Source organism: Tamandua tetradactyla, chromosome 4 (assembly GCF_023851605.1).
Source record: "Tamandua tetradactyla isolate mTamTet1 chromosome 4, mTamTet1.pri, whole genome shotgun sequence".
Classification (NCBI taxonomy): Eukaryota; Metazoa; Chordata; class Mammalia; order Pilosa; family Myrmecophagidae; genus Tamandua; species Tamandua tetradactyla.
Window position 1 is genome coordinate 145037802 of NC_135330.1, and position 21688 is coordinate 145059489.

The 21688-nt window shown below is 34.9% G+C and overlaps 1 protein-coding gene across 15 annotated transcripts in view; it reads right to left on the reverse strand.

The window, feature by feature from the left end:
- MYCBP2 (MYC binding protein 2) overlaps positions 1-21688 on the reverse strand; it is a 371029-nt gene that overhangs the window by 233543 nt on the left and 115798 nt on the right. For all 15 annotated transcript variants that reach the window (XM_077158462.1, XM_077158472.1, XM_077158469.1 and 12 more), the window contains 8 exons: positions 21427-21546; positions 20657-20738; positions 12825-12942; positions 7852-8056; positions 7057-7210; positions 3202-3374; positions 2017-2142; positions 1805-1932 (listed from right to left, as the gene is read on the reverse strand). In XM_077158462.1, coding sequence (XP_077014577.1) covers positions 1805-1932; positions 2017-2142; positions 3202-3374; positions 7057-7210; positions 7852-8056; positions 12825-12942; positions 20657-20738; positions 21427-21546 — 1106 coding nt within the window. The remainder of the gene's footprint in view (positions 1-1804; positions 1933-2016; positions 2143-3201; positions 3375-7056; positions 7211-7851; positions 8057-12824; positions 12943-20656; positions 20739-21426; positions 21547-21688) is intronic.

Sequence of the window (21688 nt, forward strand, 5' to 3'; positions counted from 1 at the left end):
GCATTTTTTGTATATGTATTCAAATTACAACCAGAAATAAATATTGTAAAACATTTTTTTAAGAGTCTCAAGTACAGCTTCCCCATTTAGAGAATTCTTGATATTCCTGCAAGCAGTGGGGAGAACCAAATCAACAGGCTGAGCCCTCAATCTCAGGGTTTGTTCCTATGAAACTTATACCCACAAAGGATAGGCTAAGCCTACTTAAAATTAGGCCTATGAGTCACGCCAGAGAACCTCTTTTGTTGCTCAGATGTGGCCTCTCTCTTTCTCCCTCAGCCAATACAGCAAGTGAACTCACTGCCCTCCCCCTCTCTATGTGGGACATGACTCCCAGGGGTGTAAACTTCCCTGGCAACATGGGACAGAAATCCTAGAATGAGCTGGAACTCAGCATCAAGGGATTGAGATAACCGTCTCAACTAAAAGGGGAAAGAGAGAAATGAGACAAAAGAAAGTGTCAGTAGCTGAGAGATTTCAGAGTTGAGAGGCTATTCTGGAGGTTATTCTTACACATTATATAGATATCCCTTATCAGTTTATGGTATATTTGAGTGGCTAAAGGGAAGTACCTGAAACTGTTCCCCAGTAGCCTTGTTTCTTAAAGATGACTGTATAAAGATATAACATATACAATGTGACTGTGTGATTGTGAAAACCTTGTGTCTGATGTTCCCTTTATCTAGGGTATGGACAGATGAGTAAAAATATATGAATAAAAAATAAATAATAGGGGGAACAAAGGTTAAAATATATTGGCTAGATGGAAATACTAGCGGTCAATGAGAGGGAGGGGTAAGGGGCACATATGTATGATTTTTCTTTTTCTTTTTCTGGAGTGATGCAAATGTTCTAAAAAATAATCATGGTAATAAATATACTACTATGTGATGATATTGTGAGCCACTGGTTGTATACTATGTATGGAATGTTTGTATGTTAAGAATGTTTGTGTTTGTATGTGGTTTGTCAACACAAATATATATATTTTAAATCTGTCAGTACTTGTTTGGCCTCTAAGAGGATGTCCTCACAAGCCATAATCATAAGGGAGTTTTAATAGATTAATAAAATTTTTGGACATTACTGAGATCTAAGAAAATACGTCCAAAATGGGCGGCATTTAATTGAGAATTTCCCATGAAGACTGCTATTGAAATTAAGGCAAAAATTATAGTCTTTCTTTCATGTTAGTAAAATCAGCTAATTTGAGAAGTAGAGCATTCAAGCTTTAATGAATTTTCAAAGAATAAGCATACACATAGCTTAGAATACTGGCTATCTCTTTCTGAGATGAAAAGATGTGGTAATAATTCTTGATTACTTTGTATAGCAGATGGAATCCATCTCTACCATTTATCTCTTACTTCATCCCAGCTCCCCACTCCTAGAGGGATGATGTCTGTTCAAATAGTATATGGCCTTAAATAAAAAAAACCTTTTTAAGCTACATAAAAATGTCCTTGCATTAAAACAGTTGTGTTTCCTGTTACTACAATGGCTATAAGAAAGTGGCCACATAAAAAGGTGAGGCTATTCTTAGACCACCAGAAAGTTCAACACAAAGGGCTGAGAGAATGATTGCCACAGCCCTTTATTAGTCTTACTGAAAAATCATTTACCTTTCATTTCTTCTTTTAATTTATTTTTGATTTTTTAACCAAGTTAATGATTTAGTACTGGTGCATTAGATTTTAGTAATGTTACTTAAGTCCCTTTTCAAAGGAAGTATTACAATAAATGATAAACTAAGTCAAAACCAACATCTACAAACAAAAGGGCATTATTTCAATGAACTGCTTACCTTAATTTTGGCAGTATACTCTCCTCTACCTCCAAACAGACCAAGACCACCAAGTAAAATATCCGTATCGGCACTAAAACGTATAGCCTCTACTGAGTGGGCAGAGTAACCCCAGCCCCCTCCATGACCTAAAAGTTATAAATAATAATTTATATTTAAAAATATACATATATATTTCAGTTATAATATTTTCTAAGCATAAATACACATACTTTCAAACCTGTTTACCACACTATAATCTTCTTTGGAATAAACCTTCATTACTGCTTGAGTCTCTTCCTCTGTATTTGCAACACCCATTTTTAAATCCTGCATAGCTGCCAAGGTATCAAGACAACCTAAAATAACAAAAAAATAAAATTCAATTCCTTGAAATTAAAATTCCCCAGAGTATTGATGATGGGAGATACTATAGGAGATAAATTAAAATAACACTGGCAGTGTGCTCATCAAGTTTATTCCAACTTTTAAACATAGTTTTGTGGAAGAATACTTAAGTAATAAAAATTCTCCCATGTCTGGGTGATTATCATATTTAAACATATACTATATGACAAAGTTTTGCCCAGAACTATCTCTGAAAAGTTGGAATCACTTCACCTTTGAACCCTTACAAGGTTCTTCATTTTTAAGACCATCTTTTCACTTCATTTTGATTATTAAAGCATAGCTTGAGGAAGACAGTGTGTTAAGAACCTTATCAATGTTACATTTGGATGTTTACAATAGTTATCAGATAACATTTGTTAAAAATGAAGCAATAAATTGTATTATGATCTAGTAATTATACTAGGAGTATAATCTCATAATTGCAAATGTCAGATAAACATAAATGGATCTATTAAATATCATTTTTAAAAAGCAATAAAAAAAGACTGGTGTGAAATTTCCAGCAACAATGTAAGTGGATTGGAAAAGTGCTATATCTCAAATTAATTAAATAGAAGTAAAGTTTATATGCTGTGGAAAATTATGATATGTAAGGAGAGATCAAAGTAGTATTTACAAAATACATACAATATTTTATAGAATTTTTAAAAATGTATGCAAATTAATATTATAAATACACATTTAAATATTTAACCCACATCTCTACAAGCTTATATATTCAAGTAAACCAAAAATGTTATATTTAAAGACATACTATTAGAAAAGTTGCACTCAGGACTGGTTTATAAATGGGCATACATGAATCTTTCATGGTGTTGGTAAATATCTAATGCACTATTTACTGTAGGATAAGCCTCTTATAAAGATAGAAGGGCTTAATTTATTATGCACCTAGGATATTGTTAATGTTTAATATAAATGACAATTTACAAATCTAAATACTCTAGAAGTGAACAAACACTAGCACACATCAAAGAAATTAGGTGAACTTCAAACAGCAACCATACCTAGAATGTGCAAAGCCGCATGAGATCGAGTGGTGAGAGCTCTTGATCCTGTTGGTAAGGCAAGTTCAGGACTTAGTATGCTGCATCTAGACTGCATGTCTGTTGCAGAGGGAAGTCTGGCATCAGCAACTACTGCATTGTAACACCACAGTTCTCTGGTATTTGGCCGAAACCTTTCATGTAAGAGAATAAGTATAGCACATCAACATGAAGCTTCATTTTTAAAAATTTTAATATAATTTATGATACAAAGAATTAATACCAACAGCTTAAAGAGAACAAAATATAGTTCATTATTTTCCATATTTGAGCTAAACATATTAATAAAACAATTTATATCACTACAAGTGAAATAATTTTAAAATAGTAACATAGATCACAACATTTCACAAATAATACAGTAACTATATGCTTAAGACATCATGTTCAGTGAAATAAGCTAGATACAAAAGGACAAATATTACATGATTTCACTGATGTGAAATAATTAGATTATGCAATTTCAGAGTCAGAAACCACAATACAGTTTACCAGGGCCAGGGCGGGGTAAGGAATGGGGAGTTAATGCTTAACTGGCATAGGATTTCTTTTTGGGGTGACGGAACAGTTTTGTTAATGGATGGTAGTGCTAGGAGCACAATACTGTGAACTTAATTATCACCACCAAATTATACATTTGAATGTGTTTAAGAGGGTAAATTTTAGGGTATACATGTTACTAGAGTAAAAATTAGAAAGAAAAAACCCTCATAGGACTATAACAGAAGTTAGGATTTAGGGGATGATTATGATTTCTGTATCATTATACAGTTATTCCTTTTACTTTTCTGGTTTATTAGAATAGACAGAGGGAAATACCTGAAATCTCTGAACTATAATCTTCTTGCCTTGATCTTTCATAATGATTGTTTAACTATATAGCCTTTATCTTATGCCTTTGTGGTTCTAAAAACCTTGTGACTGAACCTCATTTGTATGTCTTTTTTAACCAGTTTTTCAACTTTAGAGTCTTACAACCATAAAGATAGCTTCTAATGTTTATTAGTGAAGGGCCTTGAGTCAGTCCAGAACTAACCTACCTCAATGCCAAAGCTATCTTGATAAACGAAGTTTGATCTAACCAAAATGGACCCAACTGACAGGCGCAGTAGCTTAAATCGTAACCTATAAGTGACCTATAACTCACTATAACACTAAAAGTCATGCCCATCAGCATATTAAGGCCTCCATTTTCTTAAATACGTTCTGTAACTAAGAACGTAATCAATCTGTGCATGCTCAAGAATTAGATCACCTCTAACTTTGCCATCTTGAGCCACTGTGCTCATTATCCTAAAATCTGCCCATCTTTTGATACTATAAAATTATCAGAATTACTGCAGTTCAGATTTTTAGGCCTCCTGATTCCTGTTTTGTGCCCAGCAGTAAACTCTTTCTCCTTTGAAACCCTGGTATCTCAGTAATTGGTCATTTGAGTGCATTGGGCAGAGAACCCACTACATTTTATTGGTATTAGGACTACACAACACAGTGAATGCTAATATAAACTATAGACTATAGTTTAAAAGTATAATTATAATAATATTGTCTCCCCAATTACAACAAAAGTACCACACTAATGCAAAGTGTTAATAATAGGGAAAACTGTATGTATGTGTGGGGGGGGGGGGCATATGGGAACTATGTAATTTCTGCATGATTTTTCTATAAACTTACAATTTTCCTAATTAAGAGAAAAAAATTTTTATGAAGTACATTTTTATATACTGACTTGGAAAGATCTCCAAATTGTTGTTTAACAAAAATGTAACTTTTAGAACATGCAATTTTATATAAAAATAAAATATATACATTTTAAAAAGTGTCAAACAATATAAACCAAACTTAGTACTTCCTACCCACACAGAAGGTTAGGAGAATTTGATGGGGGGAGAAAAAGAAGATTTGAAGGATGTCTTACACTATCCTGTGTGTATTTTTACTTTGATTTTTTTTTTCATAACAGCATTGTATTCATGTATTATTGGTGTAAATTTTAAGTAGGAAACATATTTGGTACTCTTAATGTTAATCCACTCAATAAGTTTCTAATTATTCATGGAATTTAGCTTCTTAAGAATATAAAAGGATGTAGACTCAGGAAGGAAGGAAAGTTAAAGTAAGATAATCTGTATCTGCAAAGTCTGTGATGGCTTTAAAATGTAAGTACACTACAGAAAAATGCAAAGGACACAAAAATTGCCAGAAATCAAAATAATGGAAAGAATCCTCATGTAAAGGAAAACACTTTCCAACTGTTTTACTAAGGGAGAGTGCCCCTGACCTTTTAATTTCTGTTGTGGAACAAAGGGTAGAATAATCAAGCCCCCCAGAAAGCATTTGAGATCATCCGTCCCATTGCTACCATCATATGTAAAGAAGATAAAGTTCAACTAACTAGATACCATACTACAGAGTTCAATTAAGACTCCAGGGAAACACCTCCAGGTCAAACAAGTTTTACTGGTAGGATCTGGCTATTCTGTATCTTTAACTTAGTGAATGTTTCAAAAAACAAATTCATAGTGCTGATTTTAATTTTTATTTTGTTAATGAAAATTTGCTTACTACAAAATAAAAGCTCAACTTAAACATAGGTCCAAACTAGAACTTACTCTTTGGTAATTAAGTCTCTTAAATATAATGAATTCCAATCAGTAAACAGTTGCAGAAAATTATATCTTTACATTTACTGTCTTCTTTTATCCCTTCCATTCTATCCCACTGTGATGACTCTAATTTTGATTCATAATACTTGTCTTCAAAGAATTAGTAGGAAAGGCCATGAAACAGTAGTCAATTGTTATTTAATCTACTCCATACAATGCTGCCAGAGAAATCTAAAAGCACTAGTCAACCAGCTGTCACCTTTAGGACTTCTGCAAAATTCAGATGGTCAGCAACCTGGGAAACAATTACAGCCCTTCACTCTGAAGTCCTCATGATTAAGACTCACCAATCGCTAATAAGCAATGAAAGAAGGCATGGGTAGAAGAATGGAGAGAGAGAAAAAGTCTCCTCTTTCCTTACTCTACTTCAACCTTTAAATTATTCTAATCTCTGCTTAACAAGGCTGGCCCAATAAACAATGTAAGAGTTAAAAACAACTGATAAGCTCTGTGAAGAGATACGATAGAACTCTTTTCTATACTCATGTCTATGAAGCACCACAATAAATTTTAAAGAAATAAAATATAATTTTACCCAGCTCTGAAGTTTTATAATTTCCAGGTTATATAACCTGTTTATTCACTACCAATATTGGATTTTTTGTTACACACATTATTAAAGAGTGGGCTTATTTATCTTTTTACTTTGTAATGTCTTTGGCATAATATCTTCTACAAATTTGGAAATAATTAGATATTTATGGGAATAAGAAATAGGATACACTCTATATAATACAGAGAGAATTGCTGACAGACTGAAAAATAATAAACAATGAATGAGATTTTTGAAAGTAAAAAATAACAAAAACATGCATAGCACCTACTATGTGTCTTTGTTACTAGTTCTTTAATCCTCATAACATTTTATAAACAAGAAAAGTGGGACACAAAAAAGTCAAAATAACTTCTCCAAGGTGACAAAGAGCAAACTATGAAGCTGGGATAGACCTTACCACTCTTGCCAAGAACATATCCTCTAAACCACTACTCTATAATGTAAAGATCCCTGTGAATCACTATGATAGAAGTGTCATTACTAGCCTAACAGGAGACTTATATTATATATAGAATATGTTATATTATAAACAAGAGTAATAATTGGGTAAAAATGTAATTACTACTCTATTTTATAAAAAGAGAAGCTTACCTCCAAATGACATCATATACAGGATCAAGACATACACCGAATCCTTGCAAATCTTCTTGTTCAGAGTCATTAAAAGTTTTACAGCTTCCATCAACTTTATTTATTAGAAGACACTTAAATGGAGGAGGTTCTGAGATAGAAGCAGGTACCAAGCCTTGGGGAAAATAAACATATTTTAAATATACATTTCCATTTTATATTCACAGAAACCCTAAAAAGTTAGCATTATTTTTACCTCTATTTCACAGATGAAGAAACTGAGATTTAAATTTATGAGATTAATTAACCAAAAACCCCGAAAGTAGAAAATTAGAGTAAAATATTGGGTTATGTAAATCCAAAGCACACGGTCCTAATTGCTACATTATAATATTTTAAAATATAACATATTCATGGTATCACGAGCACAAGTATGAATTGATACTTTGGTCTTAATGAAACATCAGAGTTTGATTTAATCTTCCATAAAAGTTAATTCCTATCATATATTTAACAAGAAACAACACAAAAAGAATTCCTCACTCTGGTATAGGTTTTATGTTGCTACAATTTAGCTCATAACTGTCAAACTTATAAATATTCTGGTTTCTAGATCTTTCAATTCCTTTATTTTTCCAAATTGATATATACATGTTTTAAAAAAAGGCATTTAAAGACTTCTTTTAAATCTCTTCAAACATAAAGAAAACAAAGAAAAAGCTATAAGATTTTATTCCATTATAGGGAAAGATAAACCATTCATTATCAATCAATTCAAAGTTTTTGGGGGGAGGGGCTTGTTTCTTTGGGTATTACCTATAATGTGTTTGCTGGCAAAAATTTCTGATGTAGCAAGAACATGAGAATTAATAAGTGCTTCATCAATTCTTAAGAAAGTCTGATCCCCACTTGCACCTATCCAGGTAGCTTTGCGTCCATATTTTGATCCAATGTTAGGCATGGGAGCTGGCTTTGCATTCCAGTATGGCACATCCAAAATTGGCCTGCCCAGTTGTCCTTTCTAAAAGATTCAATAAACCATATTAATAATATTACCAGATAAATAATCTGTAATTTTTATCAAGTTCAGGAAACAGTATGAAAAAACAAGCTCTATGAGACATTATCCTTCACCAATTTTTAGCCTTTTTTAAAAAATGAAATAAATGAGAAATTTGGACCAAATATTTATTAAGTAATAAAATAACCTCATTTCCTCCTGGGAATTCTCTCCCCAGTGAACCACAAAGTATATAAAAAAATAAAGTTAATATATTTTTCCTTGCACATAATCTACCCAAAATACTGTGTCTACATCCAAATGAAAAGTACAATAAAATACACAATACATTAAAAAAATAGTGCTACAAATTTTTCTTTTAAAAATTACTTTGGTATCTTAAGTTGACAATACAAAACAGTATCACTATTGAACTCACAGTCTGAAAATATTCTGATAAAAGATCAAAGATAATATATACAAGAACTGTGAATACAATTTGAAAATTACATGCTATTTTTGGTATGCCATCAAGTGTTCATAGTTATTTCATTTATGTTTTAAGACAAACAGTAAAATCAATGATAAGGTACAATGTCTCAAGTGAATAACTCAACTCACTTAAAAAAATATGGCTGTCTATAAGGACCTGATTAGGTAAGAGTTTAAGCTAAAAAGCAAAAGGAAGTTTTTTGCTACTAAGCTAGTAGCCGAAAAAGAATAAAACAAAGTGAATGCTTGGTCAGTATATATTCACCAATCCCTAGCTCAAGAGATCTCTCTCCCTGTGGCATTCCATTTTCAGAAACTCTCTGGAGAGCATAAAATGCTGCATCAAGTACCCAGGTCATTTTCAAGTGTCTCAGCAATGAAAATGAACAACCATAGCAAAATATCTGGAGATTGGTGAACCTGGCGTATTGCCAAGAGCCTGGCCAAGCTCTGACCCAACTATCAGGTTCTTACTGCAGATCTATTGCTCCTTCAACACCACAGCAAGAAAACACAACTGCAGCTGACTGCAGAAGCAACTGAGTTTCAATTCCTGGGCTGAGCCAGGGGAAGAAAAAGTAGCAAGCAGATTAGAGAAAGTCATCAAAAATCCAATATATATTTTTACCATCTTTGCATATCTATCCTTATTTTTAAGCAAAGGCAAAAATGCATAAAAATGTGAATACTGAGCAAAGTACATCATATTCAAGAAGAGATTATGCCTTTAAAGGGAAAAAAATGAGCTTTACCTTTACTAGACTATTGAAAAAAATATCTATTCCCCTATTACCAACCAATGCATAGAAAAGCAGTCCAGAAATGTGACAGATGCCTGGGCAGTCCCAAGGGGATTTGGAATGTGATTGCAAATACACCAGATTTAAATTCACAAAAGCTCACAAAAAGTTTCCCGGGGTTGGAGGGCATAGATAAGTGTCTCAATTCAAATCTTGTCACTCATATTCCCTCCCCACTCCACCAAAAAAAAAAAAAAAAAAAAAATCAGAAAACCAACAAGGAAAACAAATAAAACCACACAATTCTTGGCCTCAGCAATATTAGGAGACCGCCGTACCTTCAAATTACTTATAACCAGAAGAATAAACCAAATTCCAACAGAATTTTCCTACTACTGCAAGCCCATAAGTATGGAGAACATGAAAGGGGAGGTTTAAGCAAGAGAATTAAGGGAAATGGAGGACTTAGAAAAAGCACAGGGGAAATAATACCCTCAATGAAAAAGTCTAACCCTTAATGCCAAAATACTAAACTCAGGTCTGGAGTTAGAGGTTCAGAGTACCCACTACAGGAAAAGGACTTCAAAGTGAGCAGGAGCCTGTCTCATCAATCAGCTTGAGGCAAATTAAAAAGTATCACAACATACTCAGTTGGCAATGCTGTGGAGAACCAGGCACTCTCATATACTGCTGGTAGGAATGCAAAATAGAAGGGAACTGTCAATACCTTACGAAATTATATATGCATTTAACCTTCAACCAAGCAATGGTACTTCTAGACTTGTAACAATGTTCACCACTATAACTGCAGAATACTGGAAAGCACTTAAATGTTCAACCACAGGCTATCTATTAATTGAATAAACTATAGTGTATTCGTACAATGGAGTACTATGTAGTTGCAAAAAAGAATAAAGGAGATCTCTATGATATTGAACAGTTCCTAGGGGATATAGTAAACTGCAAAGAACAAAGTGCAAAAAAGTATATTCAGTATGCTATCTTTTGTAAAACAAAGGGGAAATAATTTTGTGTTTATTTATACAAAAAGAAACACAAGAAGGATAAACTGAAAAATAGGGTGAAAGGGGTAAGAAGCAAGGACATGCGACAGAGTACACTTGTCTGAACAGGCCACTTTTGTATAACCTGACTTTTAAAAACATGTAAAAAATTTTTTTTAATGAAATCAAACAATGCAAGGTGGGGTAGAGGTGGGGGGTAAGGGAGTTTGGACTAAAAGCTAAAAGCAAACTGAAACAGAAGAAGTGTATTACATAGAACTGCATTACAGAAGACTAACATAATCCCATTGAAGGAGGGGGTTGGAATGATTAACCCAAATAATTTATGAACACAGTATTTGATTATATAATGTAAGTTTGGGGAAGAGCACAGGATAGAATGGGTAAGGGCAAGAATGATAAACAAATTCTGAAAATTTTTTTAGTGAGTTTGCTTTTTATAGTAAGTAGGGAACCATAATTATAAAAACATTTTAGACATATTTTAGGACTGAGTGTATGAGAAATGAATGCATCAATGTTGATGGGAACCAGGATTTTATGTTCCAAGAATAGGAACATAAAAATATGGAATGCGAGAAGGCAAAAAAGAATCCTGTAGGGATGGACTAGAATTGGAATTATCAGTGTGGACTTATGATTTCTAAGACAGATACATACATGAATGGACACAAATATGTACCCTGGGAAGGCAAAGAACTGGTGGCAACAAACATACCTAGTGCCCACTTGATCTTTTTTAATATTATTCCCTGCTAAAAGGAAGTAAAGATAGGGCTGATTCTACAGCTGAGACAGAGTATGTACAAAATGAACCTGACTCCACCTTGTTTTGTAAGAAAGGAAATGCTTTTTTTAAAAAAAAAAGAAAAAAAAGAGGTATATCAAAGGATATGAGAGCCAGCTGAAAGGGGGCCCAAACTGGCCAAATCTGTGAATAACCTAAGCACTTAAATAACTAAGAACAGTAATGAAAAAAGTTAGAAATGCATGAGCCCATACCAATAATAAGTAGACAAACAATGAAATAAGAAAAGAGGGCTTTTGCTTACTATAGAATGCAATGCACTGACAAGTAAGGTAGAAGGAGAGGTGTAGTTGGAAAACCAACTTTTTGTAACCATCATAGTAAAGATTCATTCAGGCAAGAGTGCATGCTAATTCTAAGGGGAAGTTTTATAAGAAGCAGGTATCTCTGCAGGCTTAAAAATGTCAACCCACAGATTACTAATTAGCTGCAAGGAAAAAAAAACAGTAACTATACAGTAGAGAAATCAGAAAACAATTTTATCAGGATCAAAATTTAAGGGGTAGATGTACATTTTGTGCCTCCAGCTGTAAAGCTTTGGTAGCATTTTGGCCTGCAAAACAATCTGAATCTAAATACAAGGAAATATCAGATAAATCCAAAATGAAGAACATTCTATGAAGAAAAAATTAAAAAAACAAATTCTTCAAAAACGTCAATATCATAATAGACCAAAAAAAGGTGGGGAAATGTTACAGATTAAAGGAGATTAAAGAGAAATTGCAAGCAAATGCAATGTTTGATCCTGGACTGTTTGGCGGAAAGTGCCAAAATATAATTATTTGGTCAATTAACAAAATACAAACTATTAAGCAGTAAAGGGTCACAGTGTATGCCAATAACTCCTAAAGAATTCAGAAAAAGTTTTATATTTATACTAACACAAACACAGAAAGAGAAAGCATGCAAATGATAAAGCAAAGGTATCAAAATATTAACAATAGGTAAATTTGATTAAAGAATATATGGGTCTTTTATGTAATAAGTCTTATTTTTGCAAAGATTCTGCAAAGTTTGGGATTATTTCCAAACAAAAATTTTTTTCAAGTTTATATTTACAGTTTTTAAAAAATCACAAGTTGCAAAGTACATCTCAGTGTACTGAGTTATAAAGTCCTGAATAGTTAATTATTCAAGTCAAGGATGGTATACATTTCTTAGCAGTCTTATAAGGCTTTTCCTTGATCTCTAACATGCCCAAATTATACAAAACACTCGGACCATTTTTCATTCTTTTCAAGCTTTGGCAAAGAGAGTGAGAAACACATAGGCAGACAGACTGCGAGACACAGACAGAGCGAAAGAGGGGAAATACACCACAATTTTAAACAAATCTAATAAAAAAGTTATAAAATAGAAATAATTCTGGAAGTTAAGAAAAATGAATCTTAAGCTAGATGAGAAATAATCTTTTGAATGACAGAATCGGTTCTACAGAATGCTTTAAGGGTTTAGATCTGGAATAAACATATCTGTATTTCTACAACAGCTATTAAATTCAATACATTCTAATGCTGATCTAGAGAAGAAAATTGTTCCAAGTTAATGTCCTTCAGGTTTTGTATGTGCATGTGTGTGTGGTAAGAGAGACAGGAAATGTGTATATGCAATTATTATAATACAAGAATTTCACTGGAACCTGAAAAAAAAAAAAAAAACTAATGTAGACAAATTGTAAGGCAATGGAACAGTGCAATATTATTAAAGTTTAAAACGTTCCTTACAGAAAAACTTCCAAATGTGAAGACCTGTCCGTCCATTAAAAGCACTGCTGTATGGTTGCTGCCTGCAGTAACTTGGGTGCTAGGACCTGGCAATGCTTGAACAAAAGTGGGACATCCCCTAGGTTTCAGAAGAAAAAAAAAAAGTTAATTTCTTGTAAGACCCAACTGGAAAAAACAAAACAAAACCAATAAGTAAACAATACAATAAGGAAAATGGGTAAAAGGGTTCAATAAGAAAATTTAATAAACACATTTACATATTATATGCTGTCTCCATTCTAGATTCTGGGTAAACAAATATGAAAAAGACATAGTTGCTGACTTCAGATTATCATAAAGATTTTCTGAAATGATGAACCCAAACATGGATGCATAATTTTTTATTTTTCTGAAAGACTGCTGGTGCTTTCAGAATTATTTCATTTTATTTTTTTTACATGAGCAGGCACTGGGAATTGAACCCGGGTTTCTGGCACAGCAGGTGAGAACGCTGCCGATGCGCCATTGTTGCACTACCCCATTCTTATCATAAAAGAAAAATCTAATACTCTGTATAATGAATGAAATGTTAGAGAACTCCATAAGTACTTGTTGGATAAAAAAATCCAATCCCAGAACTAGATGAAATAATTTTATGATTCTCTTTTCTAACTTTTATCAGTAAGCTATAATTTTATATTTTAACATGGTATTTAATGAATCAGGATACCATATCATGAAACTATTATAGCAATAGCTATAAGATCAGGTTCTGGAGTTAGACCTCCCAGGTTTAAATCCTGGCTGTACCACTTAATAGCAACGCAACTATGGTTTTGAGCAAGTTATTCATTCTTTCTGCATTTCAATTTCTTCCTCTTTAACATATAGAATAATAAGAAATAGTATCTATACCATAGGGTAACTGTGAACAATAAAGCAGTCCATACATGTCAAGTGCTTAAATTAGTGCCTGGCACATAGTTATTAAATGCTAACTATTACTGTAAATGACCTCCTACTATACTTTCTATTTTTATTAACCAATTAAGTATTTTTATTAACCATTATATGTAATAGAATAACAATCACTATAGAAACAGTCCATGTATAGGTTATATACATAAGTTACATAGGAAGGCTCTACTTCTGACACAACTTAATTAATTTTTTCATTATAAAACTAAAATTAAGTATAAAAATATAAAACTGGTTCAGTTTTCAGAATACAACTTGTTTAAATAGTTTAGCTTGCTTAAACTAAGGAAGGAGAAAACTAAGCAAGTCTAAACTCCTCAATGTTACAAAAGAAATTAACAGGTCATTCCCTCCACTTCACTGACAATATTCCCTTCACTGACAATATTATTTCATCCTGCTTCTTTTCTCAGTCTACCCATTCTTCCTACACGATTTTATTTAATGACTCAATCTACTACACAGCGTGATTCCCAAGACTGTATCTCCAGCCCAGGTCTCCAGAACCAGAAGGATGACTTCCTAATGGACAGCACTTCTAGTCTAATATCCAACAGTGGACTCATTTAAGATCCATTCCTCCTCCATTTATCCAAGAATGGATTCTGAGTTATTCTTGACCATGTTTTCCCTCAGTTAGTATTATCTGAACTAAATTACTTCTATTCTCCCCACTCCCACAGGCATTTCATAGCTCACTTCTAACTTAAAGGTCTTCCTATCTTATTGTGCTGGTTTGAAAGAATGTATGTCCCGTAGAAAAGCCATGTTTTAATCTAAACCCTGTTTCATAAAGGCAGAATATTCCCTATTCAATATTGTATGTTTGAATCTGTAATTAGATCATCTCCCTGGAGATACAATTTAATCAAGAGTGGTTGTTAAACTGGATTAGGTGATGACATATCTCCACCCATTTGGGTGGGTCTTGATAAATTCCTGGAATCCTATAAAAGAGGAAACATTTTGGAGAATGAAGGAGATTGAGAGAGAGCAGAGAATGCTGTAGCACCATGAAGGAGAGAGTCCACAAGCCAGTAACCTTTGGAGATGAAGAAGGTAAATGCCTCCTGGGGAGCTTCATGAAACTGCACCTTGAGAGCTAGTTTGGAGGTTCTAGCAGGGGAGCACAGCTACTCGTATACCCTTGACTGAAGAAGGGTCTTCCTCTAGCAGGGAAGGTCGTCCTCTTCGACCGAGCACACAGCTTCGGGAGGGACGCACATGGAGTGGTGAGGGAGGAAGGGGATACCCGCCTAGCCAGCCAGATCAGCAGAATCAACTCTGGCGATCAATGGGGTGACAGATGTCGCAGCCAGATCGCCCTCACATCCAGCTTCATGAAACTGGAAGCCAGGAGAGAAAGCTAGCAGATGATGCCGAGTCTGCCATGTGCCCTTTCAGATGAGAGAGGAACCCTGACTGTGTTCACCATGAGCCTTTCCAGATGAGAGAGACACTCTGACTGTGTTTGTCATGTGCCTTCTCACTTGAGAGAGAAACCGTGAACTTCATTGGCCTTTTTGAAACAAGGTATCTTTCCCTGGATGCCTTTGATAGGACATTTCTATAGACTTGTTGTAATTGGGACATTTTCTCAGCCTTAGAACTGTAAATTAGCAACTCATTAAATTCTCCTTTTTAAAAGCCATTCTGTTTCTGGTGTATTGTATTCTGGCAGCTAGCAAATTAGAACAATTACTAATTTGGAAAGGCACATGGTGACCCACATGGAAGTGTTTGCTGGGCTTCTCTTCAGGCTTCTGGGTTCATATAGCTTTCCCTGGGGTGGTTCCTTTCTGTATCTCCAAACATCTGGGTGTGAGCTGACTCTGTGCTGCATTGTGCTAGGCTGTTTCTCTTGTGATCTCTCCTTTTAAGCCTCACTCACTTCAGAAGCCATTCCCCTTAGCTAATCACAGATGCTGTCAGCCACAGATGAAATTCATATGCTGATGATTTAAGTCCACAGCAACAGAAATGGGCACTATTACCTGGTCAACTTGATACCTGGACCAAACTACTACAAAGTACACCCCTTGTCAACCTGACAACCATACACATCACCTTAAACCATTCTTCATTTCTAAGCAGAAAACAATAATAGACATATTTCACAATCTCTAAATATAAAATAAGACCTTTTGTGCCAAACAATGCTCATCTGCCCTGCAATGAATGCACTAAATCTTTCAATATATAAAATACATTCATTATCAGCATGGTCTGTTCCAAAGCAAAATTCTCTTCTGGCTGTGGACCTGTGAATTCAGAGCAAGATACCTGCTTCCAATACAAGGAACTGTCATAGGATAAATGATCCCATTGCCATAGGGAGAAACTGGAAGGAAAACAGGGATCACCGGACCTAAACAACTCTGAAAACCTGTAGGGCAAACTCCATTATATTTCAAAGTCTAAGAGTCATTTATCATTGAGGCTTTAGAATGCAGAAATCCCACCACTCCAAGGGCCTATGCAGCAGCCCAGTTCTCTCCAAGGGACAAGGGTTGCAACAATGGGGAACATTGGGGACACCACCTTTTACTTGGCCCCACCCTCCTCAATCATCCGGGTGGCACCTGAATTCTCTGGCATCTCTAGGACACAGGCTCAAATCCTTTAGGACAATGGGGTGGCAGCCAGGCTACCCCAATCCCCGGGGAATGTGCTCCACCCTCTCCAAGGCCTGGGGCACCAGAACTTTTCCTGACCATTGAGGCAGAAGGCCCACCCTCTACCTCTGGAGCAAACTCACCCCCCTCACATGTACAGGTGGATCCGATCAGAAGACTTAAGGTTTCTTGGCTTCAGACCTTAGCTTCCATGGATCTGCATCTTTGGCTGTTCTTCCTTCAATCTGTCTCTTTCCCTTCCCTTTTAGCCAAAACTGGCAGGGGTTCTGTTTATTCAGATCTTGCAAAACATTTGTTGACTTGGCATGAAGCATACAGGGATCGCAACCATCAGACAATAAGATCCTCCTCAAATTTTTCTGGATAACTATTTCCAATCCTCACTTGTCCTGTAATGGCTGGCTAGTTCCATGTTTGCCTAAATTCTCATAGGGGCACTATTCTCTGGGGGTCTCATTTTCTAGAAGCCCAGAATTTTCCAGACCATCAATTTCTGGTTTCTTTGCACCCAAAAATACAGGCCTCAGCTTATCCCTTTCTTGCTGTATTTTACTATAAGCTACAAGGAGAAACCAGGCTGCATCTTCCACATTTAGCTTAGAAATTTCTCTAGTCACATATTCCAGTTTGTCACATTCAAATTCTACCCCCCAATCAGCACCAGGAATCAATTTTGCCAAACTTTGTGCCATTTCAAAACAAGGGTCGCCGTCCTTCCAATACACATTCTTATAAGGTTTTAACGGAAGTATCTCTAGAGTCCATATTTCTACCAACAGTCTCTTCAAAGCAGTCTAGGTTTTCTCTATCAAGCTTCTCATAATTCTTCCAGAATCTACCCCTTATTCATTTAAAAAGCTGGTCTAATACGTCTGGTAATTTGAAAATGCGGCAGCATCTCACTCCTCTGGTGCCAAAATCTGCTTTAGTTGGCTAAGGCTGCTAGAATGCAACACACCTGAGATGGATTGGCTTTTATACAGGAGATTTATTTACTTACAAATTTACTAATATTGGAAGGTCCATGATGACATCTGCTGGGCTTCTCTCCCTGCTTCTCGGTTCAATCGGGTTTCCATGGGGGGATTCCTTTCTGCATCTCTAAACATCTGGGTCTGAGCTGGCCCCGAGCTGCATCATGATCGGTAATGCTGAGCTCTGTGGGGCTGTGCTGAGCTGTTTCTCTGTTTTCTAGCCTCTCCTTTTAAGCCTCACTCATTGGAGAAGATACTCCCCTTAGCCAACTGCAGATGCAACCAGCCATAGATGAAATTTAAATGTTGATGATTTAAGTTCACAGCAACAGAATATCTGGGCACCATTACTGGGCCAAGCTGACACCTGAACCTAACTACTATAGGTAGTTACGCAAACTCCATCAGAGTTTTATCTTCTTAAGACTTGGTAATTTATCTTCAGGATTAAAAGATACAACAGTTCCTGAAGATGATAAGTTGAAGCTATTCTAATAACTGAATATGTTGCTATGATATTGCCACCTAAGAAAGTCACTGGAAATCATACATTCATTGGTATAATCAATACCACAAAGCAATGTTTTCATCTTGCCTCATTTTGAAAGTTTATATGCACACCTTCCCCTCCTACAATAGCCATTATACCTCAGTGTGGAAAAGAAGGGTCTTGTGCTGATGCTGCCAATTTTTCATAATGCACAATAAGATGACATTACCTGAGGGGTAAGATCTGATTTATAGTCATTATTTTCATGATTCTATGGAATCACATCCAAGTGCAAATTCTGATTGGTGAAGCCCTCCTTGCTGCTCTACATCATTCCTAATTGCGATGTACATTTTCCAGTTTACATCATAACTCCAGTTTTTATCATAACAAAATAATCACCACCTAAATAATAATGATGACAACAACAGAAAATGTACTTATGTGGCATGAATCTTCAATAAGAAACTGAACAAAGGTTGCCAAGTTCTTCATACAAATTAAAAGCCCTGATTCAGCCTCTGAATATCAGTGATTTTATTCAACTGCAAAGTAAAACATCTGCTAGCTTCTTAAACCTGTGATACTAACTGCCAGCCATTGATATCATCATTGTCAACAATGATATTTGACAAAGTCTGACAAAGACATCTTTTGCTTTCTTTCAAATAAATACTTGTCATTAAGATTGTGGATAGTTTACAAACGTCCAGTGATTTGTAAGTGTACTTGTGTTTTTTTAAGAAAAATTCAACTCAATATCTTGATTGTTTAGTCTCACTATTAACAACAATATTCATCATAATAATTAAGGACATAGTAAATTCATATATACTATATATATATATGCAGAGTAAATGGATCTGCCTCAGCCACCTCCCACAGCTCTGGGAACAGACAGTGGTTCTCAATCTGGATGCACATTAAAATTTGGGACCTTTTAGAAAAACTCTCACGCCTTCACCCCCTTAGAAATTCTATGTAGAATCCAGATATAGCATCTTTTAAAGATCTCCCCCATGATTGTAATTTGTAGCCAGAGCTAAGAATCACTGATCATTACCAAATAGCATAACCCCATCCTTGCTAAAGTTATGGGATAAGTCTAAATCAAACTGAAAAAAAATTGGATTTTCTTTTCAGTCTAAGAATTAGGGGAAGAGAAGCTCTCTTTCTTTCACTTTATGTGAATGAGAAATCATATAGGTCATGCTGACTAACATCTTGTAACTACAAGGAAGAATAAGGCAGAGTGGAGAGTCAAAAAGAAATTGGGTTCTTGTGGCAAATTGAGTAACTGAGTCAAGTCTGTCTTGAAGCTGGCCTACAACTCTCCACACATGGTAAATAAGCCTGGTTGCAATGATATGACTACCATAGAAGTATACCATGCCTTCAAGACATCATGTTGCAGGAAACACAGATGGCTGACTATCCCAGTTGTCATTTGGATTGATAAGGCCATATACCCATGGGATGTTCTGAGTTCTATTGAGCATGGCAGAGCTGTTTAATTACTGATCATTCCTGGTCCAACATTGGACTTTTCCAAGGCTTAGGGACACCCTATTGGCCTGGCTGAAATTCTCTCTTTAGTACTGCGCTGTGGTCTACATATTCTTCTTAGCTTAGGTGTCCTTCCTTCCCACTCTCCTTTCACGGATGTCAGATCTACATTGTATACGAAGGCTTTCCTGACTATTCCTATGCTTTTCCCCTTTATCCTTCACAAGAGTTGTTCTCAATAAATTATTTGGACGTCTAATCCTATTTTGGCATTTTCTTCTTGGAGGACTCAAAACTAAAAAGAGATGGCTTTTCTGTTATTTCTAACCAAAAGCCCTATTAGGTAGGATAAGGATTCAGCTGCTATAATGAAAGCCAAAGTAACAGGGACTTAAACAAGATAGAGGTTTCCTTGTCTTTCAGGTAAGAGTCCAAATATAAGGAACTCATAATGAAGTTCTATGGTATCAGGACCCAAACTGTTTCTATCATGCCATTTTCAATACAACATATGGTGTCTGTGATGACTTCTCCAGCTCCTGCCACCATCGATATATTCCAGTCAGCAAGTAAGGAGGGGAGAAGAAAAATGGAGGGATATTCCTCTTCTCAAAGTTGAACATGTCACATTAGTGCACATCTTGGTGCAAAAGAGGCTGGGACATGAAGTCTTAAGTTGCATGTCCATGTCCCCAACTAAAACTCTACTACCAAATGAACTAGGAAATAATGGATACTAGGGAAAGTCTAGCAGTTTCTATCCCAAATCTTCATTATGCTGGGTAAGTGAAAATAATTCAACAGAGAAACTACTAGGATTTGTTTGAAAAGTAAGCAAAAGCTTCAATGACTTCATCTTAAATATTTAGAAAATTTCAAAACAAGACAACATCAAGGAACATGACTTGAATGCATTGCTTATTTAAAAAAATACAATTTGTGAATACTGTCTTTTCTGTTGCCTCACACAACCTCTTAAAAATAATTAAGAATGGAATTTTGTGAAAATCATAATTAATCTCACATTTAAAACATATAAAATGTAAATCAACTTTCCTTAAAACGACAAAATCACTTATATCCACCAAAAGCAAAACTACAAATTCAGGAATAATCAGTATTCATGGGCCACATTTCCAAAACAGTGGTATAAAAACTATTATGAGCCTATAAATATATATTTTCTTAAAAAGAAGAAAAAAAGAAAAGGGAAGAAGGAAAGGAAAAGCAAGGAGGAGAAAAAACCCACTATGCTGAAAAAAAGGGTACCTGGAATTGACATCTCCATGTCCTAGCTGCCCATGCTGTCCATATCCAAATGTATAGACATCTCCATTTTCCATTAAAACCACTGAAACCAAAATACATTGCTTATTTTTTCATTAAATGCATTTTATATACCTGTCACAACTATACTAAAAGTAAAAATTTCACTATTTAAAATGCACTGAGACGTTAAAAAAAGGCAATGGAAGCAGAAATTTATATTTAATAAGATATAAATATAATTTTAGCTCTGTAAAATATTTATAGGTAATAAAATGCATAAAGTTTTTCAGAATACATACTTTAAAACCCTGTGAATGTCATTTAATAACATTAGTAACACAATCTACTGAGAATGTAATTCTTTACTACATTTTATGAAAATAAAGAAATTCACTGATGCCATATTTCTAATTGAACGATAACAAAATATGGGACTATGTTATTAAAATCACAGAATTCTAGAGTTCAAAGAGATTTCAGAAATTATTTCATCTTCAGAATTTTCTTGAATTAAATTCACATAGAATTATAAAATAGGTCCTTCAGAAGACAGAACTAGAAATCAGATCTCTAGAAAATTACCTCTTCCATTACACCACAGTTTAAGAGAGATTCTATAATAATTACAAAGCTTTTACATATCTGAGAGATTTTTTCACACTATAGCTTCTAAAATACTGCTAACAGACTACATTCATTAAACCTAAACAGCCTAAGTTATTTACCACAACTGTAAAAATGCAGTTATACCCTAAAGTTCCAGCTGCTACCTGAATGGTGAAATCCACAGCTGACTTGTACTGCCCGGAGCTCACAATCAAATCTCACAGAGCCTGGAGGATATGTTGTGATTTTACTTGCATCCTTTTCTCCCCTTTCTCCACTTCCATCTGTAAGTGTCATAATTTACAATTAAACCATTATTCAACTTTAAAGTAAAATCTGAAATCAGTTTATTATGGAAGAACAAGAGAAAAATGTTAAAAGGAACAAGCAAGAAGAATCTGCAGCTGTTAGAAGTGAAAGATCAAG